The following is a 25,309-nucleotide window of genomic DNA, read 5'->3' as shown; positions in this document are numbered from 1 at the left end:
CAGAGGCCCGTCTCTACCTCTTTCCTATCTAGCCTCTGCTGTTTTGCCTCTCCAGTGAATCACTGAGCAGTGAGACGTGAAGTGATTTTCTTTTCTGCTCCTCCAGCAAGCTCCAGCTGCTCACCTAACGCCAAAACATCTCACAACTCACACCTCTATGCCCACCGAACACATTAAGAACAAAACAACGATACAGAATCTTATGCGAAATCTTCACAGATACAACTGCAGAACGAAGAAGCAAACGGCCCTCAGTGGAGGCCCCTTCCAACAAATGACATTGACCTACTGTCATGACATCATGGCCAACTAACCGGCACATGCTAGCATAGCACTGCAGGTGGGTAGCAGGCACAAGCTATTTGACCACAGTGTCAAAACAATAAGCTAACATCTCTGGTTGGAGAGCCTCCTTTGAGGGCCAATTGCTAGTTCGTTCTCGAGATGCATCCTACTATCGTCCGAGTGCAGATTGGAGGTCAAGCTCGACAGGAGTAGACGATTATTACAGATGAGATGTTTTACAAGATTGTACACCTGATGTCCTCCAGCAACATCGCTGATCAGTAGTTAGTACACTCACCACTGCTTGCACTGAGGCAGGTTTCGAGTTTGGTGCAGAAAAATAGTGACTAAGCATTGCATGTTTCAATTAGTGATGCGTCAAAAAGCCTGGTAAATCCCATACAGACACTGCAGCCTTTGACTGAGCAGAGGGGGCCAATAAATTTCTTTAAGTATGGTCAACAAACGAGACAAGTTGCAGTGGAATCTTGTGAATAATAAGCAGTTGCTCAGCCCTGTACCTTTCTACTGTCACTACAGAGTTTCAGAATTTGCGAAGACCGAAAGGACCACTTTATGCAGCAACCTAATCACTAATTCCACCCTAAAAACAGCTTCTTTAGGCGACACTACAACAAACATTCTACTTCAGTCAACAAGATCCTGAAGTTTAAATGTTTTCGCGTTACACTAGAAAGCAGATTTGACTCCAGGCCACACGCTGATAACTTAAGCCCCTCAGCTGGCACTAGCAGGCTATGGTCTCAAAGTCCTTAATTAAAAATTATTTGCTTCTTTCTCATTCATTCTCATATCGCATACCATTGCAAACCATGGCTTTGCACATTCAAAACCTATTTGGACCCAACTGTCCGACTGGAAAAATTAGCGGTGTGAATAATGCCCTCATCAGGTTTATTGCACTCGAGCAGTGATTTGTTTTTCAGATTGGAAATACTTCTCTTCACGTAATCCTCTAATCTCATTGTCTCCATTTCAAACGGTAAGGCAACAATATGTAATAATCACTCATTATGGTTAGGCATCCTTGTGATTCCTACCCATAACCTGGTGGCCTTCCTCCACAGGAAGGCCACCAGGCACCCACGTGACGAATGCATTCCAGACGGAACTATGGAGATGGAAATATGAATATGGAAAGATGGAAGTTCTGAAATATAGATCCAATAATTTTCAACCATGCAACACACATACTGCATACGCACTTGAAATTACTAATATTACTTCACCTCACACCAAAGTTCTGTCATTAAAAAATGTAGTGAACATGGAGGCCACATCCAGCTGATATCCATTACGATATCTGTCAAAAGATTATCATATTATGCACACAAGTGGTGCTTAGTTTGACTAATAATTAAAGGATGCTGTATCAGGGCATTTATGCAGCCCCCAAAAAAACTGACTCACATATTTTGAGCTCCGAACACACCTACCCAAAATTAAGTACACAATTAAATGTTTTTGCGTTACACTAGACAGCAATTCTGACTCCAAGCAACACGCTGATAACTTAAGCCCCTAAGCTGGCTGGCACAAGCAGGCTATGGTCTTAAAGCTGAAGGCGTTTTCATCTTCCTGTATTAAAAATCATTTGCTTCTATCGCTTTCATTCTCATATCGCATACTATTGCATGCCCTGGTTTTGCAGTTTTAAAACCTATTTGGACCCAACTGTCCGACTGTAAAAATCAGCGGTGTGAATAATGCACTCTTCAGGTCAATTGCACTCGAGCAGCGATTTATTCTTCGGGGAGAAAATACTTATCTTCATGTAATCCTCTTAATTGATTGTTTCCATTTCAAATGATAAGGCAGTATGTAATAATGACTCGTTATGGTTAGGCCTGCTCGTGATTCCTACCCATAACAATAAAAATGACACTAAAAAAATGTTAATTTGCCAGTTAACGCAAACACGCATGGCCAATCACTGCTTCAGTATCACGGTTCAAAATAAGGAAAACCTTGCCGCTAGAAGTCTGCTTTGAACATGGTGTTCTCTATAAAAAGGTTCCTGCTTTCAAAGGTCAGTTAAATAAGTTGAGGTGCCTACAGGGAGCCAATGCTTTAAACAAAATTATATCATTTCTGCATTGACGTATGTTTTCTATCCTTCTAACTGATTACACCATTGTTTAATCCTGTTTTGGAACCTACTGCACTTATGCATGCATACCTTATGTGCCAATGTATGCTTTCGCTATTGACCCAACAATTGTTTGCGGGTGTTTCCTGTGCAGTCACAGTTGACACACAGAATCCTGTGTGTCAAATGTCAGTTATTCTCTTTTTAAGACTCTTTACGATTGCATAGAAATAGATGCCAGAGGAAAACTCAGAATACACTACATCATAAACACCCGCCCATGTGCAACGACATAAACACTGCATGAAGAAACAAAATGACACCGTCCTGCGAGTGTTGTGTCATGGTATTCTTCCACCGTCTAATGCACATCTTTAATTAAAGCAGCCGATTACTTCGTGCCCTTGTTATTCTAACCCAAGTGTTTTCGAGCTCACTAATTACACGAAACACAGCAGGAACCAACAAAAATTTCCCATGTAATTTTTGAGTACGTAAAAATGGAGAGGGAAGCTAAACTTTGTCTATCAGGAGGAACTTTTTCCCGTGCTCTCTGAAATCAAGCCAAGCAGGCATTTTGAGAACAGAATATAAGGAATTTTTTCCCATTCCGATACGACAAAAAACAAAACAAAAAGAAAGGCATTGAAATACTAAAGTAGAAAAATTCTTATAGTAGCTAGTTTCTGTTTCCTTGGTTCTAAAATCTCTGCACCGATCTGGCATACGAACTGCGAAGGAATGTTGCTCTGCATCCGAAGCTGGACTAAAACCACAAGGCGTGAATACGAACCTTACACTCAGAAATTCCAGCTCGACACCGACTGCGGTAACTCCCTTCTTTCTTTCTATGCGTCCAAAACAACTTCATCGACTCACTCTGACAGGCCTTGTGCATCCTCCATGTACGCATGTGCCTGACCTTCCTCTGTACGCGACGCAGGAATTCTACATGAGACCTGCAAAAATTAGCACACACGACAAAGAATCCTCTTGAAGCAGCACATATATCCCATAGCTGTAGATCTACCCTGCAACACACACACATCGAAAGTCTCTCATAATGATGCCAAAATAGGGTGTGAATTTAGGCCTGTGACTTCTTTATGCTTGCAGACTGGGAAATTCAGTGTATGTGAGGCCTATTATTAAAACGAGCTTCAAGTTCTGGAATAACAAACGTTAGAATTTTACAAAATTAAACACACCCTCTCATCGCCAAAACCATCATTTGACAATTTCACTAGCACGTATTCAACGCTTTCACTAGCACGTACATCAGGACGATGTAAGGTGCATTTCTGATCTTCGTTCTCTGACCGATGTCCAAAGTGTATGTCATCCCCACTAGGAGCTCCCTGTGTCAGAAGCACGTCTTCCGCTCTAGCCAGGTGCCTGCAGGTTACTCTTCCCGGTCCTGACACTGTGCTGAGTTAAAGGTCGATTAACGCAGCAACAGTGGAGATACAATGCAGAGGGGGGTACAAATAGTGGATTGAAAGTAGTTTTATGCCACAGCAAGCAAAGGACAGCCCAGTACAAATTCTCTTGATGGAGCAGAAAACTGTAAGCGGCTTAGTGATGCTGCTGAGTGTGATAGTATTTTGTGGAGACTATGTACAGCGAATAAAGTGGAATGACTTTCGCCAGCATCTGGAATAGCGCCTCTTAATTAGTTTTTTTTATTGGCCAAACAAAACAGCTCTGAGTGCCAAAGCAACTTAACCACCAGCACTGAAAATGCCGGCAAGAAAATTACCATAAGAGGTCTTATTTTATTTGTTGGGAAATCTTACAAAGATAAAATTTAGGTGAGCACTATTTGTCGTAATTTTTTGCCAGTAAAGCTGTGCAGCAGACGCCTTCTTCAGCTCTCTTTCTCTACGAATTCATGAAAATTTTTAATAGACTGAACAGAAGCCCTCTTTTCTGTAAGTGGAACCTACGACTCAGGCGACCTTATCTAAATACATGAAAACAGTAAAACAGTGTTGCTAAACCATTGAATAGGCGAACGCACAGTGACAAATTCAGTGGAAAAGGTGAACTTGAGCCACAGCCACGACTTGCACATTGTCAGTTATCCAGGAGCTTCAAAAGAGCTGTGCTTTCCATGCAGACAAAGTCTCGGCATCAGGCCACCTTGCATAGAACCAGTCTTCTACCAGTGCCCTTGTCGCTCTTAAATTTTTTCAATTTGGGCACAGGCCCGTTGGACGCTTTGATGCATTGGGAGCATGAACACTACATGCAGTGTCAGCCGTCACGATGGATGCCGGTTGCCTCTGCTCAGGCTCCAGCAGGTGGGCAAATGGGAGTGGAGAGGCTATTGAGAATATTCGAGAAACGGACCAGGGCCGTCCTGAACTCGCAGTAACATTATACTGCTTGGAAATCACAGCTTCCAAAATATTACAAGAAACTGCAAAAAAGTTAGAAGAATATGAGTAGGCACAACCAGTTTTTTTGAACATTGAGCTTTAAAGTTAGAGTAATCCAGGTACGTTTTTGGAAATGACTCCAAAGTGACAGCCAAAAGCCAACCTAAATGCATTGCACAGAAGGTTGCAGAAATATACAAAAATTTTAAATATACAAAAATACAAAAAAGTAGTTTTATGCCACAGCAAGTCAAGGAGAGCCCGGTACCAATTCTCTTGAAGGAGCAGAAACCTGCAAGCAACTTAGTGATGCTGCTGAGTGTGCTAGTATTTTGTGCAGACTATGCACAGCGAATAAAGTGGAATGACTTTCGTGAACATCTAGAATAGTGCCTCTTTTAATTAATTTTTTTTGTTATTGGCAAACAAAAACAGCTCAGAGTGCGAAAGGAAGAATTGCGTTGCCTGACTCTTCTGCAGAGTCCTCTCCTTTACCTCCCTTAGGGGTATGCATAAAAAATGGCCAAAGGTCATTCCGGCTACCAGGGTTCACTGCAGTGAAAGAATACAGGCGTGGCAGGGTAAGGCATCCTAGTGCCCAGCGACAGTAGGATCAGGCAATTTACACGGAGAAGGTGGCTGTAGCTGGCCCTGAGTGAAGCTAATTAGAGATTGATAAGGAAAGTCCCTGCCCTGTAGCAGACAAAATTTGTATGTCAATGACGATTATCATCATCATCATGTGTATCTACATCTCTCCAGACAGCATCCGAGCAATGTTATCTACAAAAACCAAGGCTCAGCTTGCCCCTCAACTGGCTGTTTCCTAGAGGGGACCCATCACTGTCCGTGGATGTCATCACTCACGCTTTTGGCTGCACGGCCAGCAGCAAGACTGCACTGAAAGAGGTGACGCGCAGTACCCTGTCTAGGCTACATGTGTATGCAGAATGCAAGCACCTTGATCAGTGCACTAATGAAAAGGTCTGCCTCCTCACCCTTCCTTCGAAACTAATGAAACGATTCTGCTTTTCCAAATACGGTTCCACAAGTGGAAAGGAAAAATTCTGGCGATGAAAGGGGGGAGATTGGAAGCTGAGTGGATGAAAGTGGCAGAGATGAGGAGAATATGAATCAGAATTTGAGCTCCTACAGCGACTGACTTACACCGAACGAGCAGATGTGAGAGTGAAAACAGCTTAACTCCCATTGCAACACAGCTATTTGCAACAAACAACGAGGCAGTGATTATTTACCTAAGCGAGGCTAAATATTAGCTCTTGGTTTTCAATTCAGTAGCTCAAACACGGATGCATGAAAGTGTTAATGGATCCTGCCCATGAATCAATGGCGCAGGTTTCAACAGCCAAAGTGGCACACAAGTCCCACGGAGCGTGCAAAGCATGCACGGAAAGCCTCCACTTCGATGTGTCCTACTACATTGAGGCTTGCAAGTGTACCCGACACAGGCTGTCCCAGATCTAAAAACCCTGCTACTGGTCCCCCTGGGAATGCCAGGCGGATGCTCAGGTTGCACTGGACATTTAGGTGTAATGGGCACCTTAGGAGAGGCATGGCCACAGTAAACATGGCCGGCTGGAAAAAGAAGAAACCATACTTAATTGGAGAGACACGGGAGAGGCCTTTGCCCTGTAGTGAGCCTAGTCACGATGATGATGATGCTAAACTCAATTTGTTTTTGTTGTCTGCCGGGCATCAAAATTAAGAAAAAATGCCTTACCCAATCCTCCTGCTCTCTCCAAGGGCACAGTGCCGGTTGTCGATCTCTGCATGGTAGGAGCACCTAAACATGTAAACAAGTTGGGAGAGGGCTGATGGAGTGAGCACAGCATGAAATAAACATTGTCTGCTACATTTCAGTCATGTCAGGACGAAACTAAAGGTCTTCTGTGAACACCCTTATTACAAATCCAAGTATTTGACCACAAAGTGAAAACATTAAGCTAATATCTCTGGTTGAAGGGCCTCCTTTGAGGGCCAATTCCTACTTCGTTCTCGAGATGCATCCTACTATCTTCCGAGTGCAGATTACAGGTTAAGCTCTACAGCAGATGATTATTACAGATCACATTTTTGCAAGCTTGTACACCTGTTGTCCTCCAGCAGCATTGCTGATCAGTAGTAAGTACATGCACCACTGCTTGCACTGAGGCAGGTTTCGAGTTTGGTGAAGAAAAATAGTGACCAAACATTGTATGTTTTCAATTAGTGACGTGTCAAAATAAAATCATTTTAGCTGAAATCAAGAATGAGGCCACGTCAGGCATAAATACTGTGCGGTGCTTCAAAAAGCCTGGTAGTGCACAAGACACTGCACCCTTTGGCTGACCAGAGGAGGCCAGTAAATTTCTTTGAGCATGGTCAACACACGTGACAAGCTGCAGTAGAATCTTGCTAATAATCAGCAGCTGCTCAGCACTGCATCTTTCAACTTTCACTGTAGAGTTTCAGAATTTGCAAAGACCGAAAGGACCACTTTATGCTGCAACCTAATTACTAATTCCACCTTAGAAACAGCTTCTTTGGCGACACTACCACAAGCATTCTACTTCAGTCTCCGAGATTCTAAAGTTTAAGATCTGAGTGCACCTCTCTTATTATTTGATGCAAAACCAAAGTGGTAGTGAACTGGGCAACCAAAGGTGGCGCCTACTGAACTTGAACAAGGAGAAGCAGAGAGACACACAATGCAAATGCAACAGCGGCTCTGCTTACTGGCTGCTCCGGAGACGCTACATGGCTGCAGATGTACTGGAGGTCCATTTACCATGAACACCTGTAGGACATTAATTCAGTGGTGGAACCACAATCTGCGCAGAAGAATAGCTAGGCTAAACAAGGAGATCGAGGATCACGCAGCTAAACTTGCGCAGCAAAACTGGGAGGAAATATGCAGCCGCATGGATCCCAATGTGAGAGTCTCTAATACTTAGAACTTGCTCCGTCATCAACTTGGCCCTACAGGTAGCAAGACCACTCACAGGCAGAACCTGCAAAGGCTTGTACGTGCCTATGCAGGCATACCAGAGGACTGTTCCCTTGAACCTGAAGACAATATATTGGCAATGCTCCAAGCCAAAGTTTCCCAGATTATGGCGGTCCGGAAAACACGCAGCTCAACTCCCCCATTACTATGGGTGGGGTTAGGACGAAAACTGAGGTTAAGCTGCAAATCCACCTCTGGCCCAGATGCGGTTACCAACAAGATCCCCCATAACCTGGATGAAGTGTCTCTACCCTCCCTAACTGAGTACATGCAGAAATGCTGGTCGGAGGGCTCAATCCAACAAACATGGAAAGCGGCAAAGATCATTCTCACTCCAAAACCAGGCAAGGTGCTCAGCCTTGAGAATCTCAGGCCAGTTTTGCTCATGTCTTGTGTGTAAGCTCATGCTGCACGTAGTTCAGACCCGCCTCAACCGGTTTAAGGAGGAGAACAAGCTGTACCCCCACACCATGATTGCATTCCGACCAAAACTTTCTACGAAGGATATAATGCTTCAGCTAAGACATCAGATTATTGAGCCTACACCATGGGACATGAGAATAATTCTCAGACTCAACCTGGAGAAGGCCTTTGATAAAGTCAGACATAATGCAATCTTGGAGAACCTTCACGAACTCGAGCTGGGAGCACACACCTTCAACTATATCCGTGACTTTCTCTCGGGTAGAAAGGTCTATTTTCCAGTGGTAGGTTTCCACACAAATGACTTCCTCCTCGGCAACAAGGGCACCCCGCAGTGAGCGGTCCTCTCACGCTTTCTCTTCAACGGTGCAAAGCTGAAACTTCCACACCAATTAGCGCAGATTCCGAAAGTCCACTATAGCCTCTATGCGGACGATATCACCTTGTGGACCGTTGAGAGCAGTGATGCCCAAATCGAGGAGAGGCCCCAGCGTGCAACCGATATTGTGGGGAACTATGTGGACCCCAGGGGACTGCGGACCTCTCCAACCAAATCTGAACTTCTCGTATTCTGCAAAACCAGATTAGATTCCTTGCGCAACCCCCACCGGCCATAGAACTCACAATTCGCGGAGTCCCCGTTCCTCAAGTACCCACCAGTGTGTGTCGTCCTTGTGTTGTCCCAAGAGGAGTAGATGATTATTACAGATCAGATATTTTACAAGCTTGCACACCTGTTGTCCTCCGGCAACATCGCTGATCAGTAGTTAGTACAATCACCACAGCTTGCACTGAGGCAGGTTTCGAGTTCGGTGCAGAAAAATAGTGACTAACTATTGCATGTTTCAATTACTGATGCGTCAAAAAGCCTGGTAAGGACACACAGACACTGCACACTTTGGCTGAACCGAGAGGGCCAATGAATTTCTTTAAGTATGGTCAACAAACGTGACAAGTTGCAGTGGAATCTTGTGAATAATCAGCACTTGCTCAGCCCTGTATCTTTCTACTGTCAATACAGAGTTTCAGAATTTGCAAAGACCGAAAGGACCACTTTATGCTGCAAACTAATTACTAATTCCACCTTAGAAACAGCTCCTTTAGGTGACACTACCACAAGCATTCTATTTTAGTCTCCGAGATCTTGAAGTTTAAATGTTTTCGCGTTACACTAGACAGCAGTTTTGACTCCAAGCAACACGCTGATAACTTAAGCCCCTCAGCTGGCACTAGCAGGCTATGGTCTCAAAGTCCTTAATTAAAAATTATTTGCTTCTTTCTCATTCATTCTCATATCGCATACCATTGCAAACCATGGCTTTGCACATTCAAAACCTATTTGGACCCAACTGTTCGACTGTAAAAATTAGCGGTGTGAATAATGCCCTCATCAGGTTTATTGCTTTCGAGCAGTGATTTATTTTTCAGATTGGAAATACTTCTCTTCACGTAATCCTCTACTCTGATTGTCTCCATTTCAAAAGGTAAGGCAACAATATTTAATAATCCCTCATTATGGTTAGGCATCCTTGTGATTCCTACCCATAACATTAAAAATGAAAAAAAAAACTTAATTTACCAGTTAATGGAAACACGTATGGCCAATCACTGTTTCAGTATCAATGTTGAAATAAGGAAAACCTTGCCGATAGAAGTCTGCTTTCAACATGGTGTTCTCCATAAAAAGGTTCCATATTTCAAAGGTATGTTAATAAGTTGAGGTGCCTACATGGAGCCAATGCTTTCTCATCAAATTATATGATTCCTGCATTTATGTACATTTTCTATCATTCCAACTGATTACACCATAGCTCAATCCTGTTTTGGAAGCTGCTGCACTATGCATACCTTATGTGCCAATGCATGCTTTCGCTATTGACCCAAAAGTTGTGTGCTGGTGTTTCCTGTGCAGTATCATGATGAAATAAATTGAATGAGCATTTCTGGTGCTTCTCTGGAAATCAGCTTGCAACCTCACCTTGGGAACTTCCTGTGTCCTCCACAGGAAGGATACCAGGCACCCACGTGACGAATGAATTACAGACGGAACTATGGAGATGGAAATATGAACATGGAAAGATGGAAGTTCTCAAATATAGATTCAAATAATTTTCAACCATGCAACACACATACTGCATACGCACTTGAAATTACAAATATTACTTCACCTCACACCAAAGTTCTGTCATTAAAAAATGTAGTGAAAATGGAGGCCACATCCAGCCGATATCCATTACGATATCTGTCAAAAGATTATCATATTACGCGCACAAGTGGTGCTTAGTTTGACTAATAATTAAAGGATGCTGCATCAGGGCATTTATGCAGCCCCCAAAAAAACTGACTCACATATTTTGGGCTCCGAACACACCTACCCAAAATTAAGTACACAATTAAATGTTCTTGCGTTACACTAGACAGCAATTCTGACTCTAAGCAACACGCTGATAACTTAAGCCCCTAAGCTGGCTGGCACTAGCAGGCTACGGTCTCAAAGCTGAAGGCGTTTTCATCTTCCTGTATTAAAAATCATTTGCTTCTATCTCTTTCATTCTCATATCGCATACTACTGCAAACCATGGCTTTGCACATTTAAAACCTATTTGGACCCAACTGTTCGACTGTAAAAATTAGCGGTGTGAATAATGCCATCATCAGGTTTATTGCACTCGAGCAGTGATTTATTTTTCAGATTGGAAATACTTCTCTTCACGTAATCCTCTAATCTGATTGTCTCCATTTCAAACGGTAAGGCAACAATATGTAATAATCACTCATTATGGTTAGGCATCCTTGTGATTCCTACCCATAACATTAAAAATGAAAAAAAAAACTTAATTCACCAGTTAATGGAAACACGTATGGCCAATCACTGTTTCAGTATCAATGTTGAAATAAGGAAAACCTTGCCGATAGAAGTCTGCTTTCAACATGGTGTTCTCCATAAAAAGGTTACATCTTTCAAAGGTCAGTTAATAAGTTGAGGTGCCTACATGGAGCCAATGATTTCTCATCAAATTATATGATTCCTGCATTTATGTACATTTTCTATCATTCCAACTGATTACACCAGAGTTCAATCCTGTTTTGGAAGCTGCTGCAGTTATGCTTGCATACCTTATGTGCCAATGCATGCTTTCGCTATTGACCCAAAAGTTGTGTGCTGGTGTTTCCTGTGCAGTATCATGATGAAATAAATTGAATGAGCATTTCTGGTGCTTCTCTGGAAATGAGCTTGCAAACTCACCTTGGGAACTTCACCAGGCACCCACGTGACGAATGCATTCCAGACGGAACTATGGAGATGGAAATATGAATATGGAAAGATGGAAGTTCTCAAATATAGATTCAAATAATTTTCAACCATGCAACACACATACTGCATACGCACTTGAAATTACAAATATTACTTCACCTCACACCAAAGTTCTGTCATTAAAAAATGTAGTGAAAATGGAGGCCACATCCAGCCGATATCCATTACGATATCTGTCAAAAGATTATCATATTATGCACACAAGTGGTGCTTAGTTTGACTAATAATTAAAGGATGCTGCATCAGGGCATTTATGCAGCCCCCAAAAAAACTGACTCACATATTTTGAGCTCCGAACACACCTACCCAAAATTAAGTACACAATTAAATGTTTTTCCGTTACACTAGACAGCAATTCTGACTCCAAGCAACACGCTGATAACTTAAGCCCCTAAGCTGGCTGGCACTAGCAGGCTATGGTCTCAAAGCTGAAGGCGTTTTCATCTTCCTGTATTAAAAATCATTTGCTTCTATCTCTTTCATTCTCATATCGCATACTATTGCAAACCATGGCTTTGCACATTTAAAACCTATTTGGACCCAACTGTCCGACTGTAAAAATCAGCGGTGTGAATAATGCACTCTTCAGGTCTATTGCACTCGAGCAGCGATTTATTTTTCGGGGAGAAAATACTTCTCTTCATGTAATCCTCTTAATTGATTGTCTCCATTTCAAATGATAAGGCAATATGTAATAATGACTCGTTATGGTTAGGCATGCTCGTGATTCCTACCCATAACAATAAAAATGACACTAAAAAAATGTCAATTTACCAGTTAATGGAAACACGCATGGCCAATCACTGTTTCAATATCACGGTTCAAAATAAGAAAAACCTTGCCGATAGAAGTCTGCTTTGAACATGGTTAGGCATGCTCGTGATTCCTGCCCATGACAATAAAAATGACACTAAAAAAATGTCAATTTACCAGTTAATGGAAACACGCATGGCCAATCACTGTTTCAATATCACGGTTCAAAATAAGGAAAACCTTGCCGATAGAACTCTGCTTTGAACATGGTGTTCTCTATAAAAAGGTTCCATCTTTCAAAGGTCAGTTAAATAAGTTGAGGTGCCTACAGGGAGCCAATGCTTTGTAATCAAATTATATCATTTCTGCATTGACGTATGTTTGCTATCCTTCCAACTGATTACACCATTGTTTAATCCTGTTTTGGAACCTACTGCACTTATGCATGCATACCTGATGTGCCAACGTATGCTTTCGCTATTGACCGAACAATTGTTTGCTGGTGTTTCCTGTGCAGTCACAGTTGACACACAGAATCCTGTGTGTCAAATGTCAGTTATTCTCTTTTTAAGACTCTTTACGATTGCATAGAAATAGATGCCAGAGGAAAACTCAGAATACACTACATCACAAACACCAGCCCATGTGAGACAACATAAACACTGCATGAAGAAACAAAATGACACCGTCCTGCGAGTGTTGTGCCATGGTATTCTTCCACCGTCTAATGCACATCTTTAATAAAAGCAGCCGATTACTTCGTGCCCTTGTTATTCTAACCCAAGTGTTTTCGAGCTCACTAATTACACGAAACACAGCAGGAACCAACATAAAAAATTTCCCATGTAATTTTTGAGTACCTAAAAATGGAGAGGGAAGCTAAACTTTGTCTATCAGGAGGAACTTTTTCCCGTGCTCTCTGAAATCAAGCCAAGCAGGCATTTTGAGAACAGAATATAAGGAATTTTTTCCTATTCCGATACGACAAAAAAACAAAACAAAAAGAAAGGCATTGAAATACTAAAGTACAAAAATTCTTATAGTAGCTAGTCTCTGTTTGCTTGGTTCTAAAATCTCTGCACTGTTCTGGCATACGAACTGCGAAGGAATATTGCTCTGCATCCTAAGCTGGACTAAAACCACAAGGCGTGAATACGAACCTTACACTCAGAAATTCCAGCTCGACACCGACTGCGGTAACTCCCTTCTTTCTTTCTATGCGTCCAAAACAACTTCATCGACTCACTCTGACAGGCCTTGTGCATCCTCCATGTACGCATGCGCCTGACCTTCCTCTGTACGCGACGCAGGAATTCTACATGAGACCTGCAAAAATTAGCACACACGACAAAGAATCCTCTTGAAGCAGCACATATATCCCATAGCTGTAGATCTACCCTGCAACACACACACATCGAAAGTCTCTCATAATGATGCCAAAATAGGGTGTGAATTTAGGCCTGTGACTTCTTTATGCTTGCAGACTGGGAAATTCAGTGTATGTGAGGCCTATTATTAAAACGAGCTTCAAGTTCTGGAATAACAAACGTTAGAATTTTACAAAATTAAACACACCCTCTCATCGCCAAAACCATCATTTGACAATTTCACTAGCACGTATTCAACGCTTTCACTAGCACGTACATCAGGACGATGTAAGGTGCATTTCTGATCTTCGTTCTCTGACCGATGTCCAAAGTGTATGTCATCCCCACTAGGAGCTCCCTGTGTCAGAAGCACGTCTTCCGCTCTAGCCAGGTGCCTGCAGGTTACTCTTCCCGGTCCTGACACTGTGCTGAGTTAAAGGTCGATTAACGCAGCAACAGTGGAGATACAATGCAGAGGGGGGTACAAATAGTGGATTGAAAGTAGTTTTATGCCACAGCAAGTAAAGGACAGCCCAGTACAAATTCTCTTGATGGAGCAGAAAACTGTAAGCGGCTTAGTGATGCTGCTGAGTGTGATAGTATTTTGTGGAGACTATGTACAGCGAATAAAGTGGAATGACTTTCGCCAGCATCTGGAATAGCGCCTCTTAATTAGTTTTTTTTATTGGCCAAACAAAACAGCTCTGAGTGCCAAAGCAACTTAACCACCAGCACTGAAAATGCCGGCAAGAAAATTACCATAAGAGAGGTCTTATTTTATTTGTTGGGAAATCTTACAAAGATAAAATTTAGGTGAGCACTATTTGTCGTAATTTTTGCCAGTATAGCTGTGCAGCAGACGCCTTCTTCAGCTCCCTTTCTCTACGAATTCATGAAAATTCTTAATAGACTGAACAGAAGCCCTCTTTTCTGTAAGTGGAACCTACGACTCAGGCGACCTTATCTAAATACATGAAAACAGTAAAACAGTGTTGCTAAACCATTGAATAGGCGAACGCACGGTGACAAGTTCAGTGGAAAAGGTGAACTTGAGCCACAGCCACGACTTGCACATTGTCAGTTATCCAGGAGCTTCAAAAGAGCTGTGCTTTCCATGCGGACAAAGTCTCGGCATCAGGCAACCTTGCACAGAACCAGTCTTCTACCGGTGCCCTTGTCGCTCTTAAATTTTTTCAATTTGGGCACAGGCCCGTTGGACGCTTTGATGCATTGGGAGCATGAACACTACATGCAGTGTCAGCCGTCACGATGGATGCCGGTTGCCTCTGCTCAGGCTCCAGCAGGTGGGCAAATGGGAGTGGAGAGGCTATTGAGAATATTCGAGAAACGGACCAGGGCCGTCCTGAACTCGCAGTAACATTATACTGCTTGGAAATCACAGCTTCCAAAATATTACAAGAAACTGCAAAAAAGTTAGAAGAATATGAGTAGGCACAACCAGTTTTTTTGAACATTGAGCTTTAAAGTTAGAGTAATCCAGGTACGTATTTGGAAATGACTCCAAAGTGACAGCCAAAAGCCAACCTAAATGCATTGCACAGAAGGTTGCAGAAATATACAAAAATTTTAAATATACAAAAATACAAAAAAGTAGTTTTATGCCACAGCAAGTCAAGGAGAGCCCGGTACCAATTCTCTTGAAGGAGCAGAAACCTGCAAGCAACTTAGTGATGCTGCTGAGTGTGCTAGTATTTTGTGCAGACTATGCACAGCGAATAAAGTGGAATGACTTTCGTGAACATCTAGAATAGTGCCTCTTTTGATTAATTTGTTTTGTTATTGGCAAACAAAAACAGCTCAGAGTGCGAAAGGAAGAATCACGTTGCCTGACTCTTCTGCAGAGTCCTCTCCTTTACCTCCCTTAGGGGTATGCATAAAAAATGGCCAAAGGTCATTCCGGCTAGCAGGGTTCACTGCAGTGAAAGAATACAGGCGTGGCAGGGTAAGGCATCCTAGTTCCCAGCGACAGTGGGATCAGGCAATTTACACGGAGAAGGTGGCTGTAGCTGGCCCTGAGTGAAGCTAATTAGAGATTGATAAGGAAAGTCCCTGCCCTGTAGCAGACAAAATTTGTATGTCAATGACGATTATCATCATCATCATGTGTATCTACATCTCTCCAGACAGCATCCGAGCAATGTTATCTACAAAAACCAAGGCTCAGCTTGCCCCTCAACTGGCTGTTTCCTAGAGGGGACCCATCACTGTCCGTGGATGTCATCACTCACGCTTTTGGCTGCACGGCCAGCAACAAGACTGCACTGAAAGAGGTGACGCGCAGTACCCTGTCTAGGCTACATGTGTATGCAGAATGCAAGCACCTTGATCAGTGCACTAATGAAAAGGTCTGCCTCCTCACCCTTCCTTCGAAACTAATGAAACGATTCTGCTTTTCCAAATACGGTTCCACAAGTGGAAAGGAAAAATTCTGGCGATGAAAGGGGGGAGATTGGAAGCTGAGTGGATGAAAGTGGCAGAGATGAGGAGAATATGAATCAGAATTTGAGCTCCTACAGTGACTGACTTACACCGAACGAGCAGATGTGAGAGTGAAAACAGCTTAACTCCCATTGCAACACAGCTATTTGCAACAAACAACGAGGCAGTGATTATTTACCTAAGCGAGGCTAAATATTAGCTCTTGGTTTTCAATTCAGTAGCTCAAACACGGATGCATGAAAGTGTTAATGGATCCTGCCCATGAATCAATGGCGCAGGTTTCAACAGCCAAAGTGGCACACAAGTCCCAGGGAGCGTGGAAAGCATGCACGGAAAGCCTCCACTTCGATGTGTCCTACTACATTGAGGCTTGCAAGTGTACCCGACACAGGCTGTCCCAGATCTAAAAACCCTGCTACTGGTCCCCCTGGGAATGCCAGGCGGATGCTCAGGTTGCACTGGACATTTAGGTGTAATGGGCACCTTAGGAGAGGCATGGCCACAGTAAACATGGCCGGCTGGAAAAAGAAGAAACCATACTTAATTGGAGAGACACGGGAGAGGCCTTTGCCCTGTAGTGAGCCTAGTCACGATGATGATGATGCTAAACTCAATTTGTTTTTGTTGTCTGCCGGGCATCAAAATTAAGAAAAAATGCCTTACCCAATCCTCCTGCTCTCTCCAAGGGCACAGTGCCGGTTGTCGATCTCGGCATGGTAGGAGCACCTAAACATGTAAACAAGTTGGGAGAGGGCTGATGGAGTGAGCACAGCATGAAATAAACATTGTCTGCTACATTTCAGTCATGTCAGGACGAAACTAAAGGTCTTCTGTGAACACCCTTATTACAAATCCAAGTATTTGACCACAAAGTGAAAACATTAAGCTAATATCTCTGGTTGAAGGGCCTCCTTTGAGGGCCAATTCCTACTTCGTTCTCGAGATGCATCCTACTATCTTCCGAGTGCAGATTACAGGTTAAGCTCTACAGCAGATGATTATTACAGATCACATTTTTGCAAGCTTGTACACCTGTTGTCCTCCAGCAGCATTACTGATCAGTAGTAAGTACATGCACCAATGCTTGCACTGAGGCAGGTTTCGAGTTTGGTGAAGAAAAATAGTGACTAAACATTGTATGTTTTCAATTAGTGATGTGTCAAAATAACATCATTTTAGCTGAAATCAAGAATGAGGCCACGTCAGGCATAAATACTGTGCGGTGCTTCAAAAAGCCTGGTAGTGCACAAGACACTGCACCCTTTGGCTGACCAGAGGAGGCCAGTAAATTTCTTTGAGCATGATCAACACACGTGACAAGCTGCAGTAGAATCTTGCGAATAATCAGCAGCTGCTCAGCACTGCATCTTTCAACTTTCACTGTAGAGTTTCAGAATTTGCAAAGACCGAAAGGACCACTTTATGCTGCAACCTAATTACTAATTCCACCTTAGAAACAGCTTCTTTAGGCGACACTACCACAAGCATTCTACTTCAGTCTCCGAGATTCTAAAGTTTAAGATCTGAGTGCACCTCTCTTATTATTTGATGCAAAACCAAAGTGGTAGTGAACTGGGCAACCAAAGGTGGCGACTACTGAACTTGAACAAGGAGAAGTAGAGAGACACGCAATGCAAATGCAACAGCGGCTCTGCTTACTGGCTGCTCCGGAGACGCTACATGGCTGCAGATGTACTGGAGGTCCATTTACCATGAAAACCTGTAGGACATTAATTCAGTGGTGGAACCACAATCTGCGCAGAAGAATAGCTAGGCTAAACAAGGAGATCGAGGATCACGCAGCTAAACTTGCGCAGCAAAACTGGGAGGAAATATGCAGCCGCATGGATCCCAATATGGGAGTCTCTAATACTTAGAACTTGCTCCGTCATCAACTTGACCCTACAGGTAGCAAGACCACTCACAGGCAGAACCTGCAAAGGCTTGTACGTGCCTATGCAGGCATACCAGAGGACTGTTCCCTTGAACCTGAAGACAATATATTGGCAATGCTCCAAGCCAAAGTTTCCCAGATTATGGCAGTCCGGAAAACACGCAGCTCAACTCCCCCATTACTATGGGTGGGGTTAGGACGAAAACTGAGGTTAAGCTGCAAATCCACCTCTGGCCCAGATGCGGTTACCAACAAGATCCCCCATAACCTGGATGAAGTGTCTCTACCCTCCCTAACTGAGTACATGCAGAAATGCTGGTCGGAGGGCTCAATCCAACAAACATGGAAAGCGGCAAAGATCATTCTCACTCCAAAACCAGGCAAGGTGCTCAGCCTTGAGAATCTCAGGCCAGTTTTGCTCATGTCTTGTGTGTAAGCTCATGCTGCACGTAGTTCAGACCCGCCTCAACCGGTTTAAGGAGGAGAACAAGCTGTACCCCCACACCATGATTGCATTCCGACCAAAACTTTCTACGAAGGATATAATGCTTCAGCTAAGACATCAGATTATTGAGCCTAAACCATGGGACATGAGAATAATTCTCAGACTCAACCTGGAGAAGGCCTTTGATAAAGTCAGACAATGCAATCTTGGAGAACCGTCACGAACTCGAGCTGGGAGCACACACCTTCAACTATATCCGTGACTTTCTCTCGGGTAGAAAGGTCTATTTTCCAGTAGTAGGTTTCCACACAAATGACTTCCTCCTCGGCAACAAGGGCACCCCGCAGTGAGCGGTCCCCTCACGCTTTCTCTTCAACGGTGCAAAGCTGAAACTTCCACACCAATTAGCGCAGATTCCGAAAGTCCACTAAAGCCTCTATGCGGACGATATCACCTTGTGGACCGTTGAGGGCAGTGATGCCCAAATCGAGGAGAGGCCCCAGCGTGCAACCGATATTGTGGGGAACTATGTGGACCCCAGGGGACTGCGGACCTCTCCAACCAAATCTGAACTTCTCGTATTCTGCAAAACCAGATTAGATTCCTTGCGCAACACCCACCGGCCATAGAACTCACTATTCGCGGAGTCCCCGTTCCTCAAGTACCCACCAGTGTTTGTGTCGTCCTTGTGTTGTCCCAAGAGGAGTAGATGATTATTACAGATCAGATATTTTACAAGCTTGCACACCTGTTGTCCTCCGGCAACATCGCTGATCAGTAGTTAGTACAATCACCACAGCTTGCACTGAGGCAGGTTTCGAGTTCGGTGCAGAAAAATAGTGACTAAATATTGCATGTTTCAATTACTGATGCGTCAAAAAGCCTGGTAAGGACACACAGACACTGCACACTTTGGCTGAACAGAGAGGGCCAATGAATTTCTTTAAGTATGGTCAACAAACGTGACAAGTTGCAGTGGATTCTTGTAAATAATCAGCACTTGCTCAGCCCTGTATCTTTCTACTGTCAATACAGAGTTTCAGAATTTGCAAAGACCGAAAGGACCACTTTATGCTGCAAACTAATTACTAATTCCACCTTAGAAACAGCTCCTTTAGGTGACACTACCACAAGCATTCTATTTTAGTCTCCGAGATCTTGAAGTTTAAATGTTTTCGCGTTACACTAGACAGCAGTTTTGACTCCAAGCAACACGCTGATAACTTAAGCCCCTCAGCTGGCACTAGCAGGCTATGGTCTCAAAGTCCTTAATTAAAAATTATTTGCTTCTTTCTCATTCATTCTCATATCGCATACCATTGCAAACCATGGCTTTGCACATTCAAAACCTATTTGGACACAACTGTTCGACTGTAAAAATTAGCGGTATGAATAATGCCCTCATCAGGTTTCTTGCTTTCGAGCAAAGATTTATTTTTCAGATTGGAAATACTTCTCTTCACGTAATCCTCTACTCTGATTGTCTCCATTTCAAAAGGTAAGGCAACAATATGTAATAATCACTCATAATGGTTAGGCATCCTTGTGATTCCTACCCATAAAATTAAAAATGAAAAAAAAAACTTAATTTACCAGTTAATGGAAACCCGTATGACCAATCACTGTTTCAGTATCAATGTTGAAATAAGGAAAACCTTGCCGATAGAAGTCTGCTTTCAACATGGTGTTCTCCATAAAAAGGTTCCATCTTTCAAAGGTCAGTAAAATAAGTTGAGGTGCCTACATGGAGCCAATGCTTTCTCATCAAATTATATGATTCCTGCATTTACGTACATTTTCTATCATTCCAATTGATTACACCATAGCTCAATCCTGTTTTGGAAGCTGCTGCACTATGCATACCTTATGTGCCAATGCATGCTTTCGCTATTGACCCAAAAGTTGTTTGCTGGTGTTTCCTGTGCAGTATCATGATGAAATAAATTGAATGAGCATTTCTGGTGCTTCTCTGGAAATGAGCTTGCAACCTCACCTTGTGAACTTCCTGTGTCCTCCACAGGAAGGCCACCAGGCACCCACGTGACGAATGCATTCCAGACGGAACTATGGAGATGGAAATATGAACATGGAAAGATGGAAGTTCTCAAATATAGATTCAAATAATTTTCAACCATGCAACACACATACTGCATACGCACTTGAAATTACTAATATTACTTCACCTCACACCAAAGTTCTGTCATTAAGCAATGTAGTGAAAATGGAGGCCACATCCAGCCAATATCCATTATGATATCTGTCAAAAGATTATCATATTATGCACACAAGTGGTGCTTAGTTTGAATAATAATTAAAGGATGCTGTATCAGGGCATTTATGCAGCCCAAAAAAAAACTGACTCACATATTTTGAGCTCCGAACACACCTACCCAAAATTAAGTACACAATTAAATGTTTTTGCGTTACACTAGACAGCAATTCTGACTCCAAGCAACACACTGATAACTTAAGCCCCTAAGCTGGCTGGAACTAGCAGGCTATGGTCTCACAGCTGAAGGCGTTTTCATCTTCCTGTATTAAAAATCATTTGCTTCTATCTCTTTCATTCTCATATCGCATACTACTGCAAACCATGGCTTTGCACATTTAAAACCTATTTGGACCCAACTGTTCGACTGTAAAAATTAGCGGTGTGAATAATGCCCTCATCAGGTTTATTGCACTCGAGTAGTGATTTATTTTTCAGATTGGAAATACTTCTCTTCACGTAATCCTCTAATCTGATTGTCTCCATTTCAAACGGTAAGGCAACAATATGTAATAATCACTCATTATGGTTAGGCATCCTTGTGATTCCTACCCATAACATTAAAAATGAAAAAAAAAAACACTTAATTTACCAGTTAATGGAAACACGTATGGCCAATCACTGTTTTCAGTATCAATGTTGAAATAAGGAAAACCTTGCCGATAGAAGTCTGCTTTCAACATGGTGTTCTCCATAAAAAGGTTACATCTTTCAAAGGTCAGTTAATAAGTTGAGGTGCCTACATGGAGCCAATGATTTCTCATCAAATTATATGATTCCTGCATTTATGTACATTTTCTATCATTCCAACTGACTACACCATAGTTCAATCCTGTTTTGGAAGCTGCTGCAGTTATGCTTGCATACCTTATGTGCCAATGCATGCTTTCGCTATTGACCCAAAAGTTGTGTGCTGGTGTTTCCTGTGCAGTATCATGATAAAATAAATTGAATGAGCATTTCTGGTGCTTCTCTGGAAATGAGCTTGCAAACTCACCTTGGGAACTTCACCAGGCACCCACGTGACGAATGCATTCCAGACGGAACTATGGAGATGGAAATATGAATATGGAAAGATGGAAGTTCTCAAATATAGATTCAAATAATTTTCAACCATGCAACACACATACTGCATACGCACTTGAAATTACAAATATTACTTCACCTCACACCAAAGTTCTGTCATTAAAAAATGTAGTGAAAATGGAGGCCACATCCAGCCGATATCCATTACGATATCTGTCAAAAGATTATCATATTATGCACACAAGTGGTGCTTAGTTTGACTAATAATTAAAGGATGCTGTATAAGGGCATTTATGCAGCCCCCAAAAAAACTGACTCACATATTTTGAGCTCCGAACACACCTACCCAAAATTAAGTACACAATTAAATGTTTTTGCGTTACACTAGACAGCAATTCTGACTCCAAGCAACACGCTGATAACTTAAGCCCCTAAGCTGGCTGGCACTAGCAGGCTATGGTCTCAAAGCTGAAGGCGTTTTCATCTTCCTGTATTAAAAATCATTTGCTTCTATCTCTTTCAGTCTCATATCGCATACTATTGCAAACCATGGCTTTGCACATTTAAAACCTATTTGGACCCAACTGTCCGACTGTAAAAATCAGCGGTGTGAATAATGCACTCTTCAGGTCTATTGCACTCGAGCAGCGATTTATTTTTCGGGGAGAAAATACTTACCTTCATGTAATCCTCATAATTGATTGTCTCCATTTCAAATGGTAAGGCAATATGTAATAATGACTCGTTATGGTTAGGCATGCTCGTGATTCCTACCCATAACAATAAAAATGACACTAAAAAAAATGTTAATTTACCAGTTAATGGAAACACGCATGGCCAATCACTGTTTCAATATCACGGTTCAAAATAAGGAACACCTTGCCGATAGAAGTCTGCTTTGAACATGGTGTTCTCTATAAAAAGGTTCCATCTTTCAAAGGTCAGTTAAATAAGCTGAGGTGCCTACAGGGAGCCAATGCTTTGTAATCAAATTATATCATTTCTGCATTGACGTATGTTTTCTATCCTTCCAACTGATTACACCATTGTTTAATCCTGTTTTGGAACCTACTGCACTTATGCATGCATACCTGATGTGCCAACGTATGCTTTCGCTATTGACCGAACAATTGTTTGCTGGTGTTTCCTGTGCAGTCACAGTTGACACACAGAATCCTGTGTGTCAAATGTCAGTTATTCTCTCTTTAAGACTCTTCACGATTGCATAGAAATAGATGCCAGAGGAAAACTCAGAATACACTACATCACAAACACCAGCCCATGTGACACAACATAAACACAGCATGAAGAAACAAAATGACACCGTCCTGCGAGTGTTGTGCCATGGTATTCTTCCACCGTCTAATGCACATCTTTAATAAAAGCAGCCGATTACTTCGTGCCCTTGTTATTCTAACCCAAGTGTTTTCGAGCTCACTAATTACACGAAACACAGCAGGAACCAACAAAAAAAATTTCCCATGTAATTTTTGAGTACCTAAAAATGGAGAGGGAAGCTAAACTTTGTCTATCAGGAGGAACTTTTTCCCGTGCTTTCTGAAATCAAGCCAAGCAGGCATTTTGAGAACAGAATATAAGGAATTTTTTCCTATTCCGATACGACAAAAAAAACAAAACAAAAAGAAAGGCATTGAAATACTAAAGTACAAAAATTCTTATAGTAGCTAGTCTCTGTTTGCTTGGTTCTAAAATCTCTGCACCGTTCTGGCATACGAACTGCGAAGGAATGTTGCTCTGCATCCTAAGCTGGACTAAAACCACAAGGCGTGAATACGAACCTTACACTCAGAAATTCCAGCTCGACACCGAGTGCGGTAACTCCCTTCTTTCTTTCTATGCATCCAAAACAACTTCATCGACTCACTCTGACAGGCCTTGTGCATCCTCCATGTACGCATGTGCCTGACCTTCCTCTGTACGCGACGCAGGAATTCTACATGAGACCTGCAAAAATTAGCACACACGACAAAGAATCCTCTTGAAGCAGCACATATATCCCATAGCTGTAAATCTACCCTGCAACACACACACATCGAACGTCTCTCATAATGATGCCAAAATAGGGTGTGAATTTAGGCCTGTGACTTCTTAAGCTTGCAGACTGGGAAATTCAGTGTATGTGAGGCCTATCATTAAAATGAGTTTCAAGTTCTGGAATAACAAACGTTAGAATTTTACAAAATTAAACACACCCTCTCATCGCCAAACCCATCATTTGACAATTTCACTAGCACGTATTCAACGCTTTCACTAGCACGCACATCAGGACGATGTAAGGTGCATTTCTGATCTTGGTTCTCTGACCAATGTCCAAAGTCTATGTCATCCCCACTAGGAGCTCCCTGTGTCAGAAGCACGCCTTCCGCTCTACCCAGGTGCCAGCAGGTTACTCTTCCCGGTCCTGACACTGCGCTGAGTTAAAGGTCGATTAACGCAGCAACAGTGGAGATAGAATGCAGAGGGGGGTACAAATAGTGGATTGAAAGTAGTTTTATGCCACAGCAAGTAAAGGACAGTCCAGTACAAATTCTCTTGATGGAGCAGAAAACTGTAAGCGGCTTAGTGATGCTGCTGAGTGTGATAGTATTTTGTGGAGACTATGTACAGCGAATAAAGTGGAATGACTTTCGCCAGCATCTGGAATAGCGCCTCTTAATTAGTTTTTTTTTATTGGCCAAACAAAACAGCTCTGAGTGCCAAAGCAACTTAACCACCAGCACTGAAAATGCCGGCAAGAAAATTACCATAAGAGAGGTCTTATTTTATTTGTTGGGAAATCTTACAAAGATAAAATTTAGGTGAGCACTATTTGTCGTAATTTTTTGCCAGTAAAGCTGTGCAGCAGACGCCTTCTTCAGCTCCCTTTCTCTACGAATTCATGAAAATTCTTAATAGACTGAACAGAAGCCCTCTTTTCTGTAAGTGGAACCTACGACTCAGGCGACCTTATCTAAATACATGAAAACAGTAAAACAGTGTTGCTAAACCATTGAATAGGCGAACGCACGGTGACAAGTTCAGTGGAAAAGGTGAACTTGAGCCACAGCCACGACTTGCACATTGTCAGTTATCCAGGAGCTTCAAAAGAGCTGTGCTTTCCATGCGGACAAAGTCTCGGCATCAGGCAACCTTTCACAGAACCAGTCTTCTACCGGTGCCCTTGTCGCTCTTAAATTTTTTCAATTTGGGCACAGGCCCATTGGACGCTTTGATGCATTGGGAGCATGAACACTACATGCAGTGTCAGCCGTCACGATGGATGCCGGTTGCCTCTGCTCAGGCTCCAGCAGGTGGGCAAATGGGAGTGGAGAGGCTATTGAGAATATTCGAGAAACGGACCAGGGCCGCCCTGAACTCGCAGTAACATTATACTGCTTGGAAATCACAGCTTCCAAAATATTACAAGAAACTGCAAAAAAGTTACAAGAATATGAGTAGGCACAACCAGTTTTTTTGAACATTGAGCTTTAAAGTTAGAGTAATCCAGGTACGTATTTGGAAATGACTCCAAAGTGACAGCCAAAAGCCAACCTAAATGCATTGCACAGAAGG

The 25,309-nt window shown here is 42.5% G+C and overlaps 1 protein-coding gene and 1 long non-coding RNA gene across 2 annotated transcripts in view; both read right to left on the bottom strand.

The window, feature by feature from the left end:
- Positions 1-25,309, bottom strand: part of LOC149355441 (uncharacterized) — a 79,751-nt gene that overhangs the window by 36,255 nt on the left and 18,187 nt on the right. Inside the window, exons 7-11 of the mRNA XM_089576113.1 lie at positions 23,622-23,701; positions 21,708-21,756; positions 20,435-20,505; positions 16,766-16,828; positions 13,522-13,601 (exon numbers count right to left, since the gene is read on the bottom strand). Coding sequence (XP_089432239.1) covers positions 13,522-13,601; positions 16,766-16,828; positions 20,435-20,505; positions 21,708-21,756; positions 23,622-23,701 — 343 coding nt within the window. The remainder of the gene's footprint in view (positions 1-13,521; positions 13,602-16,765; positions 16,829-20,434; positions 20,506-21,707; positions 21,757-23,621; positions 23,702-25,309) is intronic.
- Positions 1,324-11,491, bottom strand: LOC149355442 (uncharacterized). Its single transcript, XR_016291945.1, has 4 exons — positions 11,479-11,491; positions 10,185-10,255; positions 3,275-3,354; positions 1,324-1,417 (listed from the first exon to the last, which is right to left on the bottom strand). It is a non-coding gene; the product is annotated as an uncharacterized LOC149355442 (long non-coding RNA).

The sequence above is a fragment of the Amblyomma mixtum genome, chromosome 3 (assembly GCF_055824585.1).
Source record: "Amblyomma mixtum isolate Tamu chromosome 3, ASM5582458v1, whole genome shotgun sequence".
In the NCBI taxonomy this organism is placed as follows: Eukaryota; Metazoa; Arthropoda; class Arachnida; order Ixodida; family Ixodidae; genus Amblyomma; species Amblyomma mixtum.
This window is presented reverse-complemented; position numbering and strand designations above follow the sequence as displayed.